Source organism: Poeciliopsis prolifica, unplaced genomic scaffold, assembly GCF_027474105.1.
Source record: "Poeciliopsis prolifica strain line A6 unplaced genomic scaffold, Auburn_PproV2 SCAFFOLD011, whole genome shotgun sequence".
Lineage (NCBI taxonomy): Eukaryota > Metazoa > Chordata > Actinopteri > Cyprinodontiformes > Poeciliidae > Poeciliopsis > Poeciliopsis prolifica.
The window spans coordinates 6,391,454-6,403,730 of NW_026562386.1; the positions used below are offsets into that span (position 1 = coordinate 6,391,454).

General features: G+C 36.7%; 1 protein-coding gene across 1 annotated transcript in view; it reads right to left on the minus strand.

Moving 5' to 3' along the window:
- ush2a (Usher syndrome 2A (autosomal recessive, mild)) overlaps positions 1 to 12,277 on the minus strand; it is a 182,954-nt gene that overhangs the window by 37,440 nt on the left and 133,237 nt on the right. Inside the window, 3 exon segments of the mRNA XM_055036528.1 lie at positions 1,156 to 1,339; positions 2,162 to 2,269; positions 11,205 to 11,403. Coding sequence (XP_054892503.1) covers positions 1,156 to 1,339; positions 2,162 to 2,269; positions 11,205 to 11,403 — 491 coding nt within the window.

The following is a 12,277-nucleotide window of genomic DNA, read 5'->3' on the forward strand; positions in this document are numbered from 1 at the left end:
GAGAATGAAGTTCAACACTTCATCATCGGAAGATATTTACCTAAATGTAAACACCGCCTTGGGATATCAAAAGTAAAATTGTGTGTGTGTGAGAGTGCATATTAGGTAATCAGGGAGTGGAGCATTTGCATCTGTTTGGATGGAAATCCAAGAATACGTGCATGTGGGCGTGTTTGTGTGTGTGTGTGTGTGTGTGTCCTGCGGGGCCAGCCAGAGGGAATAGGTTAATTCTCTCGTCATCTTAGACACTTCCTGGGCTGCCCAAGCAAAGTGACAGCTAATCAACATTGTCATAAATAATCAATGGCCACTTTGAGCTGTCCCACGCGCGCACACAAAGAAGTGCCACACTGCACACTTGCACGCGCCCACACGAGTCAGCTCGGATAATGGGGCCGGTGCTCCCTGTGTAATTCTTGGCACAGGGCTAAATTGGGAAAAGAAGGGAAAGAGGAAGAGAATGAGGTAAGAAATGATAGCAGGGAAGGGATGGATAGAGGACGAGGGGTAGGAGGGGGGGATGGGAGGCAAGACAAGTGATGAGAAGCGAAGGGTCCGGACAGGAATGCCTTCTGGCTGACTGTGTGGAATTAGGGAAAATTAAACGTCACACACACATACAGTCCTATCGCCTTGCTTCCTTCCTATTCTGTTACACTAAAACACGGGAGAGATGGAAGTGGAGCGGGATGTTATCCTAACTTTTCTATTTTGAAGTGGAGAGAATTTGACTCAAGAGCTGAGGAGGAAGGAGAAAAGGCGCCATTTCACGCTTCTATAATGAATGCAGAGAATCGATTTTGAAATAAAAAAAAAGAGAAACAAATTAATAAAGATTAAATGAAAATAAACAGATAAATAAAATCTACGCTCTGCTGCAGTCTGCAAGCAAAACCAAATCTGATTCATGATTTTAATTCGCAGGCGGGATAATGTTTGCATCTGTCATTGGTATGTCAAATATTTGCTCATTAAATGATGCAAACAGACATGCACAGAGCGAAGCCCAGAGAGAGAGGCGTGGTCAGAGCTGTGGCAAAGATTTTAAAACGACGGTGACCTCAACATAAACGTATGCACAAATTAAGATACAGATACTAAAAGTCATCACCGATCCTCCTGCGCACGAACTCGTCATCCGTGTCTATGCTTAACCTGTGCTTTGGGAGGAGTCCAGTGTCGATATATTTCTGGTCCCGGTGGTCTCCGGTGAAAACAGTGCGACCGTCTCTTATGAGCCTGTACCGGAAGACGTGTCCATTAGGCTGAGACGGCGGATCCCAGTACAGCTCCACCGCAGATGTGTTTATTATCAGGTGTCTTGGGCTTGACCATACACCTGGAGAAAGGCAGAAATTAAGAGGAGAGAGAGAACAAGTCTTTCCACTCCAGTTAATAGTGTCTTTAATTTCTTATGAATGAAATCTTTATTTTAATATAAAAAATAATATTTGAAGACACTTTAAAAAAAACACATTTACATATGAAAAGCTTAAGGAAATGGGGAGACGTTTACAATAAATTTAAAATCTTCAGAAAAAAATTATGAAAGAAACAAACATTTAAATATAAAAATATGATTTTAAAAATAAAATAATACTCCAAATATTTATAAAGCTTGAGATCTAAACTCTTAATAAAAGTAAAAGACACATTTAAGTCACACAAAACATGCAGGTGCATGTTTACTTTAGAAAGTGGAGAGAAAATGAAAAGTTTAGACGATACATAAATGAATATAAAAAGTTAAAGGCCATAAAAATCTAAAGTTATTAGAATTAGGAAAATAGGAGGAAAGAGATACAAGTACTCAAAAAATTGCGAGATTGTCATCTACATTAAGAAGGAAACGAGGAGAAATGAAGCAAAATGCAATGAAAAAAATGTACCGGAGAATTAAAAAACGTATACATTTTTACCACATTATAATAATAATAATAATAATAATAATAATAACAATAATAATAATAATAAAAGAATACATTTTTACAAATGTTCTATTCATGAGAAAAATTTAAACAAATAAAATATCTTCACATCAAACCATGGCCTATTACCATAAAAACATTCTAAAACTTCTGCAAAGGGTCAAAGGTGTGTGTCCAGTTTGCAAGCGTGTGTGTGTGGGTGTGTGTGTGAGTGTGGGTGTGTGGGTGCATACCACTGGGTGAGGCTTGCAGGGTGCGTCCTGTGGACGGTTCGCTGGCTGCACATCCCACAGTCGTACAGGCCACCAGAACAAAGCTGTAGTCTGTGTACGGCTGCAAACCTGTAGGATGTGGTCAAGCATAAGCAAAACTAATAAAATCAAAATGAGTAACCCTCATAGGTGTATAAGCACACACAAACCTGATCTGAAACATATTTATACACCATTTTTCTGCTATTATGTTTAGAGAACCAAGGACATATACATATATCTATATGTATATGAAGAAAAAATGGGCAAAAGGAGAAAACTAAAAAAAACCCCAGAAGGTTTGTCTTGTCTTTCTCTCTTCCTCAGCTCTTTCCACTCTCTCAACGGATGGATCCATATCTGTCGGTGTTAAATTATGCATGCCATAACTCAATAATGAAACAACGTAAAGATGGGCAGCCGTGGAACTGACATGGGATAGGACTGGTCTAACGCTGTAATGTCATCAGCTTTTGATCTATGATAATTATGATACCTCTGTATGCATTTAGGCTACATTGTCCAGACATAATTTATTTATGGGCACCAGCTATACGGACTAAAAAAAAGCCACAGAGCGTCTCAAAGGTACTTTAAGTGCAACCACATAAAATCAGCTTTTTTAAAATTTACTTTACTGCTAGAAGTTGCTAAAAATTAAACATAGCGAAAGATCTATTCGTATCGGAAAAAACTTTTTCATGCAGATGTATATTTTATTCCTGGTGTTTGATGTTAGGCAGACCTGGGGGGAGGAATGCAAATTCTTAGCGCTGCCACGAGGGTCGACTGGGTATTTTATGGTCATTCACTTAACTGACAACATACAACAGCTTGCAAATCAAATTCAAAGGAGGAATGAAAGAACTCAATTGACATTTCAAAGGGATGCCTGCATAATATAGTGTGTTGAATTCTTTATTTCTGCTTTATTCCCTACAATATAGGCACTGAGAAAATGTTTCACACTAATAACGACTTACATCAAAATAAATCTTTATAGAGATGTAGCGAGTGAATTATGGTCCTTGAACTTCACCATATATCTTTTCATTTATTAAGTTTTTACTTTGAATGCTCTAAAATTTTATGTCTAATTTTTGTAACAGTAAAAGAAAACCTTTAAAAATGATCATATAGTTAAAACTTTAAAACTATAATCACCTTCAATCACACAATTATTGTGAATGTGTGCAATTGTCTCCAGGTATTGATACTTAAAGGAAAAGTTTGACTCAGCTATTTGATGGAAAATCCCTCTGGTGTTGATGCCACGCCGAAAAAACAAAACGCATGCAACAACTCATCCAGCACACACACCAAGTCCAACCCACAGCAAAAGCTTCACCACATCTTCCTCACGTCTCCTTCTGCTGCTCAGCCCGACCTCTGATCAGCCCACGTATGGGTGTGTGTGTGTGTGTATGTGTGTGTGTGTGGGGGTGCGTGTGTGTATGTGTATGTGTGCGTGTGCGTGTGTGTGTCTGTAAGCGTGTGCAAATGTGTGAACAACGCTGCTCTGTGTTTGGATTAATAAAGGAAATCTGCCAGCCATACGAAAACACTAAGGTTGAGGCATAAGGCTATGTTACACTGCTTAACTGTCAAACTAAGTGTGTGTATTAGTGTGTGTGCGTGTGTGTGTGTGCTCTACCATAGTAAATGTATCTACACAGCAAGTAATGTCATTTGTTCTAACACTGAATGAGGCAGCAAGCCGTCACTAGATGTTCGTGCACCGAAAGTCTCGATGTAGGGGTCACGATGAATCCAAATATTTAACAGACACAAACTGTAACCTTCAAACTGGAATGAAAAAGCATAAGATAAAGATTTCTAGTTTGTCAAAATTATAAAATAAAATAGAAATTTTAAGCATAAAAGTGAGTTAGAAATTAAAGTTAACACTTTTGTCAATATTTGCAAATTATTATTTTTTTATTAATTTGTCTCTGAATCAAAATGAAGAACAATGACGTGATTACATTAGTTAAAATAATTTTAAAAATCACTAAAAGAAGTAGAAATATTTCTATTAGTTCAATAGATGAGGGTATCCAGACGCAAACACATACATAGATAACTTTCAAGATCCTAACAGAGTTCCCTATTCCCTTAAACATTCAACCTAAAGAGGGCAGTGTTGCTCTGCAGGAGAAATTACAACTGTGTGTGTGTGTATTCATGCACAGAAACGGAACGTGTGTTTGCATCTGTAAGCTTACAGGCTTGATTATGAAAAGAGAAAAAGCTTTGCTCATTTTAATGGTTGATCACTAAAAAGTGAAAAAAAAATGGTATAGAAAATTTCTTCAGAAGTGAGAAATTTTAGTAGCATGAAGTGAGACAAGGTTGTCACCGTCATTGTGAGATCTGGACACAGCGGAGACCTGAGTGCGATGGTGTTAAGCATAGCGCCACTGAGACAGAGGCAGTCTGGCAGAGGAAAGAGGAAAAACGTTCTTCCATCTAAGTGAAATGTCAGAGAGGAGCAGGAGAACAAACGAGTGGCAGGACGGGGAAAGGCTGTTCCAGATTTGTTTAAATTAATCCACGTTGGAGTTTAGCTGATCTAAAATGGCATTTTATTGACAGGTTGCCATTGCCTGTTTGTATTAGAGTATAACAGAGAGTGATGGGCAAATATCACCACATCATTCCAGCTACTTGATAGGGCGAAAGAAACGAGAGACTCAAAAGAGACAGGAGGAGGAGAACGTGAAGAAGTCAAATAAAAAAAAAGTACCAGAGTAAAAACTGTTTACTGAAAAGCATGAAGAACAAAGGGAAGAAATAAAACAAAGAGAGAAGGAGAAAAGAGCTTTGATAACACTTCTGAATAATTAAGAGTTTGACTTCCCGTTGTGGTTTCCTGATGCAGAGACTGTCTGAGCTGCAACAATGAGTTCAGGTTCAAACTCAGAGAAAACAAAACTGCAACCTGGAGCTGCAACTAGATTATAGCACACACTGAAACTGACTGTTCGCGTAACATTTACACACACACACACACACACACACACACACACACACACACACACACACACACACACACGCGCGCGCACACACACACACGCGCAACCCCCCCCCCACACACGCACACACCCACACACACGCACACACACACACGCACACACCCACACACACACCACACACACACACACACACACACACACACACACACACACACACACACACACACACACACACACACACACACACACACACACACACACACACACACGCACACACAGATCCAGACAGAAGTTTACATAAACTCATATATAGCATAAACATAAAATTATATCAGGATTTTTAATGTTTCATTTACACTATTTGTTCAGATTGACCTTTATTACAACATGCAACCTGAGTGTATAAAAAAATGGATGAAAATATTTGGATTCAAAGCTGATTCTCTTTCTAAGGCCCTAAAATTTACATATGGGCTCTAATGTAAACATTTGATGTGTCTCTATCTACCAGCGTCTGCAGAATGTTGTGATAAAGTATTTGCCCACCTACAGATGTCCTTTGCCACATCTGAATGTTACAAACTTAATGCCTCTTCCTAAATCTGCCTATAATAACCATCAGTCGTTTGTGACAACTAGCAAAGACTCTTTTACATCAACATGAAGGAAATGATACCCAAACCTCTGAGGAGAACTGTTTTAATTCAGACTGTTCTTGAGCATAAACATCATGCCACAGCAGATCAACTGGATTTTAATGTAAAAACATCACTTTGTTTTGTTTGGTTATTCACAAGTGGACTTGTTGGATCAATAACCAGCGACACAGCCCAAGTACTTAAGGCCACAAAGTGATGATCAAACGTTTCCTATTAGGATTTTCTGGCTGAGAGCAGAATTTATGAATCCATCAATTATGGTGAATCATACAGATTCTGAAAACTGTGTAAAACTGAAAAACATTAACAACTCTTTCATTATTAGGAAAGTTGATCATTTTCTGCCAACAGCTGGATGACAAAGTCAATCAGAACATCCTAAATGTGTTATTCTGGTCACTTATGGCTGCGCTCTCCATGTTGCTGAAAATGCTTTCTTGAAAAGATCTTGACCTAATAAAGCATCTTTCGTTTGTTTTGCAAGAGAACAAACCATATTTTAAAGGGGGTAATATTGCAAATATATCAATTATTTAATATAAGAAAGTTTCTTTGCACTAAAGTGTTACATTCACATGCTTTTTTCCATTTCATTTTAACAGAACAAAAATCTCTTTTTTTGTTTTACAGTGCAGGTTACAGACATTATCAAGGCCAACAGAATAAAAAAAAACTGTTTACACGTCTTGATCGTTCTGCTCTGAACAAACTCCAGGTTCACACCACAGGATCTGGCAATGAATCAGAACAGTTGGGAATCTAAAGTTCAGGATTCCTCAGAGAACATAATTTTTGGTATTAAAACCCCCGCCGCCCTTTTTGAGACGAGTAAATTTGCTCTTGAGGAAGTTTCCAGGGTGAGGCTGGATTCCTCAGTTACTTGCACAACTGATGACTTTCCAAATGACAGGCAGAATCAAAATGACCAATTCTATTTTTTCCTCTTTCTTTTCTCTTGTCTAGATGCCTCAGTCTTTAACCTGAACAAGTGAAAGTCTGGGGCTATGGTGGAGTTGCATTAATAAATAAAAGAACATACTCAATTCCCTGCTGTTCTGAATTAATAACGAGCCTGCAAAAGACCAATTAAACACATGATTAATGCCATAATCTATATAATTGCAGGCAATATTTCATTGGGAGCTAATGATAGCAATACTTAATATTGATTCACATGGGGTGTTGCTATACAGTAGTGCTTAATTCTCTCTATGAAGTGTCACTTTTTAGAACTGTTAAAAAAGCCATTAGAGTCTGTTTCCTGAGGCAACGTGTGGATAAACAGGAAATGCTGGACACAAATTGCTATTGGGTATTTTTAGGCAAATATCTGTTTTTAGCTAAACACTCCAAATCAGACAGAATCTGTCACACTGTTTCTAATAATTTTGTAACACAGGAGTGTTTATTGGAGGGTTGATATTTTCAGGAAGGACAAAAAGTTAAAAGATAAGCCTCCATGTGATACAAATGGTGCAAAAATATTCAATCACGTTGCATCTTTTTCTCTGGCAGACATTTACCTGATTCAATAAATTTGAACAATGTGTAAATGAGAAATATGACATTTAATACTTTTTACTGGTAAAGCTAATTCGTCTGGTTTCTGTGGTTTGAATGAATGTGTGGACGAGAACTTTTTGAGCATCTGTCTCTGACAGAGAACCACTGGAGAGACGCAGAGGAAGATGAATAATGGCATATTAAACATTAAGGATGAGGGAATAGCACAGCAATTATTTCTGTTCATATTTCATTGAAAACACTTAGATTCATTCATCAATCTTTTTATCTGTCTTCGTTCTTCCTGTTTCCCCTTTGCTCACTCTTGAAATCTACCCTTCACTTCACTTTTTGCTCTCATGTTTGTGTTCTTTCCACCTTTTCCTTATTTTTTACTTTGGTTCCATGAAATCAACATAGAAATTTAAATGTTTTTGATGTTCCTCAGACTTTAAAACATTTTAAAGCTTTGGCCTTTGGCTGTGTTTTTAGACATTTTTATTCCATTTTTGTACCTGAACCTGACAGGAAATCGTACAGAGCGTACTCTTTAAAAAATGCGACACATGTCCAAAAAGGTGGAAAACAATGGAGATAAATATTCAATCTACAACTGCTGAACAGTTCCTGAAAGTCATATCTTACAAAAAGAAAAAAAAAAGACAGAAAAAGACCAAACAAATCCAGGACCTGCAACAAAAACCTCAGAAATGCATCATCCTTCACTTGACCAAGTTTAGTATGTCATATTTTCTTAGATAATCCTTGAAATTTCCATTGTTGGTCCTAAAGATCTACAAACAATTTATCAAATAATGTTACGTTTGCCTTTTTTTCAAATACAACATTGAAGAAATGGGTACAAAGCGCTTTCTGTGGCCACAGACAACTGTGATTGAACTTTCACATTCTTTAAATGGGTTAGGTTTAACCCTTTCTCAACATTACATGAAAATGTCAGAATTTTAAATCTAGCCAAAATATTTTGTTCCAAGAAGGTAAGATTCATTAATCTAAAAAAAATTTTCATGTTTTTATCACCATGATACTTGTTATGCAACACGTTCGCTAAAGTTTTTCTCTTATGTTTGCAACATTTTTAAAATAACACATTAATTGTGATTTTAAATGAATGTGTCTTTTTGGAATGATAACGTGTTTGTAACTTTAAATGTAGAAGCAACCCATATTATGACATAACATGCTGTCTAAATGGATAGACAGTTGATTTTTTTGACTTTCTAAGCCTAAATAATAATAATAAATAAATAAAAGAGCATATATTTAATTGTGATGTAATTTTTATGATATCCCAATTTGACCTTTGATTGGTAGCTCACCGTCCGACTGGGCCAAACACTCAGAGGTTGATGAGACGTTCAGGAACCTGGTAAAACCAGACATGTTTTGGTAAAAAAAATAATCTAGTCTTACCAGCTGAGTCAGAACTACATTAATAAATGTTTTTGTTTCCTTTATAAGTTAAATTAGGTTTGTCTATTTTTGGGTGAAGCTTTGTGAAGTTTCACATTGTCCTCTATCTCCTCTGGGTGTGTGTTCAGTGTCTCTTTAAGCATAAAACCCAGTTCTGAATCAGACATTTGAAGCCCAGTGTAAGAAGAGGCCAGGACTGCTGGTCTGTCACAGTTACGAGTGGCAGACAAAACCAAAGTGTGACCAGAGAGTCGACTGCAGCCAGACAGATGGGAAAAAAAACATCTGAGCAGAAACACAATTTGTTTCATTAAAAGTAAACAACACGTCTGATCCAGGGAGGCACGCTCTTCTGTTCTGTTAAAATATCATTAAACCTAGTTTGTAGTCTGCAACCCTCGCACAGATCAACATAAATTAGATCAAAAGTGGGCCATGAAGTTTGTTATAGTTTAATGCTTAATACTCTTGACATTGACCTCAGTAGTACTTTGGAGAGGAGAAACTGTGCTGCATCTTTTCTTTTTAGATTTGTTTGAGAGTTTCTTTACCTTAAAGCAGATTTTATGTTGCTTCATAATGCATTTGATTATTTAATTATTAGTTCAGAATGATCTTTCTCTAATAATTAAGTGAAGTGTTTCTCTTAATTCAACTTCAATTCAGTTTATTTATGTAGCATCAATTCATAACAGATGATGTTTGAAGGACTAAATCAATTGCATAATTACCAAGATTGGCAACAGTAGACTGTCGCTTTTATTGAGTTGTTGACTTTGCAGCGGCGTTTAAACTGAGAATGCATGTAGCGACATTGGAAAGAAAAACTCCCCTTTAGCAGGAGGAAACGTCCAGCAGGACCTGGCTCTATGAGTACTTTCTATATTAAAGAAAGTAAAATGTTAATGACAGCAGCTTCATTCAGTTTTCAAGTCTTTAGGATGAAAGAAAGTAAATACTGCAGCATCATTTGCAGTAAAAACTCAGCTGATGCCTATGTCTAGAAGAGGCATTACCAACTGTACTGTTTGTAGGAGATTAGTGTTGATTTACATTAAATTTTAATCCTATGTGTATATATATATATATATATATATATATATATATATATATATATATATATATATATATATATATGTCAATATATATATATTTCTTAAATTAAAGGTGAAGGTGAAGAATTCATCCTTCGGAATTTGAGATTCATTTCTGGTAAATTATGAGACTGACTGCTTTCTAAAACTAACATAAGTTTGCTATAACCTGAAAGATCCTCTTTGAACTGGTTCTTTGCTAAAATGCTTTCTATAAATATATTGGTTCTTCCCTTTTATTAAGATCTTTTTGTATCTGCATGATTCCAAAGACAAATCTGATAGTTAACAGTCTTTCCATATCAAAAAGGGAAAATGACTTTACTTCAACACAGCCAACATAGTAAATTTAAGCACATTAAAATAATAAAATATTCTCAAAAGAAGTGTACGCTGTGAAATGGAGTTGCAAAGCAGACAAGTAGAAAGAGAAGACATTAGAAGGAAAGAAAGATGCCCCAGAAGTGTTTCTGGCTTAATTTCATGGCTTTCCAGTGTCTCACTGGGGTATATGAACAATTCACACACACACACACACACACACACACACACACACACACACACACACACACACACACACACACACACACACACACACACACACACACACACACGCGTGCTGGTTGCTTACACTGGTACTTGGGGTTGGTACAGTGTTGCAGCAGCACATTACCATCTATTTGGCATTGTTTGCTTTGCCTCATGCCTACACGTACAGACACATGCTCACAACCCCTGACCATACAAGCCAACCACAGACACCATGGGAATAGTCAGTTGGCTACTGGCAGAGCTGATACCTGGTCTGAATCCAAGATGGAGCAGAATAAAAAGCTGTGAAGCAGGTAAAGGCCTCTGACTTAAAAAAAATACATAAAAAAATCGGGTTTTGAAAATTAAAATAAAAAAGTGGAGGAAAACCAAATCAGATTCGTAGAACTGAGCATTTTAGATTGAGTCTCCTCTGAATAAGACGACCCCGAGAGCAGCAGGATTTATTGACTTTAAATTGTTAAATCACAGTTATATTGACTTCCAGAGACTTCCAATATTTTGACGATTATAGATTGTGTATCGAACCTCACAAACAATATTTAATTAAAAAGGGAAAGAAGGAAGAATGAGCAGATCAGGAGAAGAGCAGCAGAACAAGTGTGACAATGTGAATGAAAAGAAAGAAACCCAAAGGAAAAAGTGAAAGGAAGACAAACAAAACAACAAAAATAATTAAAAACAAATACAATAAAAGGAATATTAAGGAAGAAATAGAGGTGGAGAAAAGAGTAAACTGGGAAAAAGTTAAGGAAAAAAAGTAAAGTTAAAAAAACCGACAGCACTAGCAGTGTGATTCATGTCTTACCTATTACAGTATAATTTCTAAGTCCACCAGTGTGTGTGAATATGGTTCCGACACCGGTCTGATTCAGGTGGTACCTCTGGATGACTCCCTTTGGACGGGAAGGAACAGACCAGCTCACATGGAGAGAGGAGGAGCTAATCGCTTTTACCACTGGAGGCTTCACATCCTCTGGAACGCCCTGAGCCGTCACCGCCACCACCTGATGACCAAAAATACACAATAGAAACAAATAATTACACAAAGACTTGCTGGCAATAGTTAAAAAGAAAACAACAGTCCTAAAAATGTACAGAGTACACAAAAAGAAAAGCGCATTATAACACTGCGTAGGAAATGGGTCTTAATTAAACAACAGAGCAAGAGATTCCCGACAAAGCATAGAATCACAACTTTTAGAGAAAAGTTTTACTTTTGGGAAAAATAATGGATTTAGGGCTAAACAAAATACAGTGATTCATTAGAAACAGTCCATCATTTACCTGTAGAAATAAAGAGAAAAACTTTGAGAAAAAGCTTGTTTATTTCAATTTCCCAATAAAAACAAGAATTTGAACACACTTTGCCCTAATAGAAAAATGTACATAAGAAATTATTTAAGTGCCACAAAATTCTTTTGATTGATGGAATAATAAAATGTGTTAAAATCTTTCAGAAACACAGATGCTTTGGCAGCATAAATGTTTTTGCAAGAAATTTGATATTGTTCATCAGTAGCTTTTTCAGATAAAATAATAAAAATGTACTAAAATTAAAAGCTTGGAAGTAGTTTTATAAAATGAAAGAGATTATTAAATATCTGTTTGCACACTAAATAAATGCAGTTACATATTTTTTCTGTAACTATATAAAAATAAATAAAAAAGGAGAATGAATAAGTAACTTTAGTTCTTGTTTACAAAGTGCTGCTTAGTGTCATGACGAGAGTGAACATCCAATTGTCGATTCCTGGTGTTGTGTGCAGGATGGGGTGGATGGTGGTAAATGCAGAGATCTCAGAATCACAGGGCAATCTGCTGCTAAAGGCAACAGGGATATCCTGCCTTAATAGACTGTCACTAGCACTTCCACCAGCT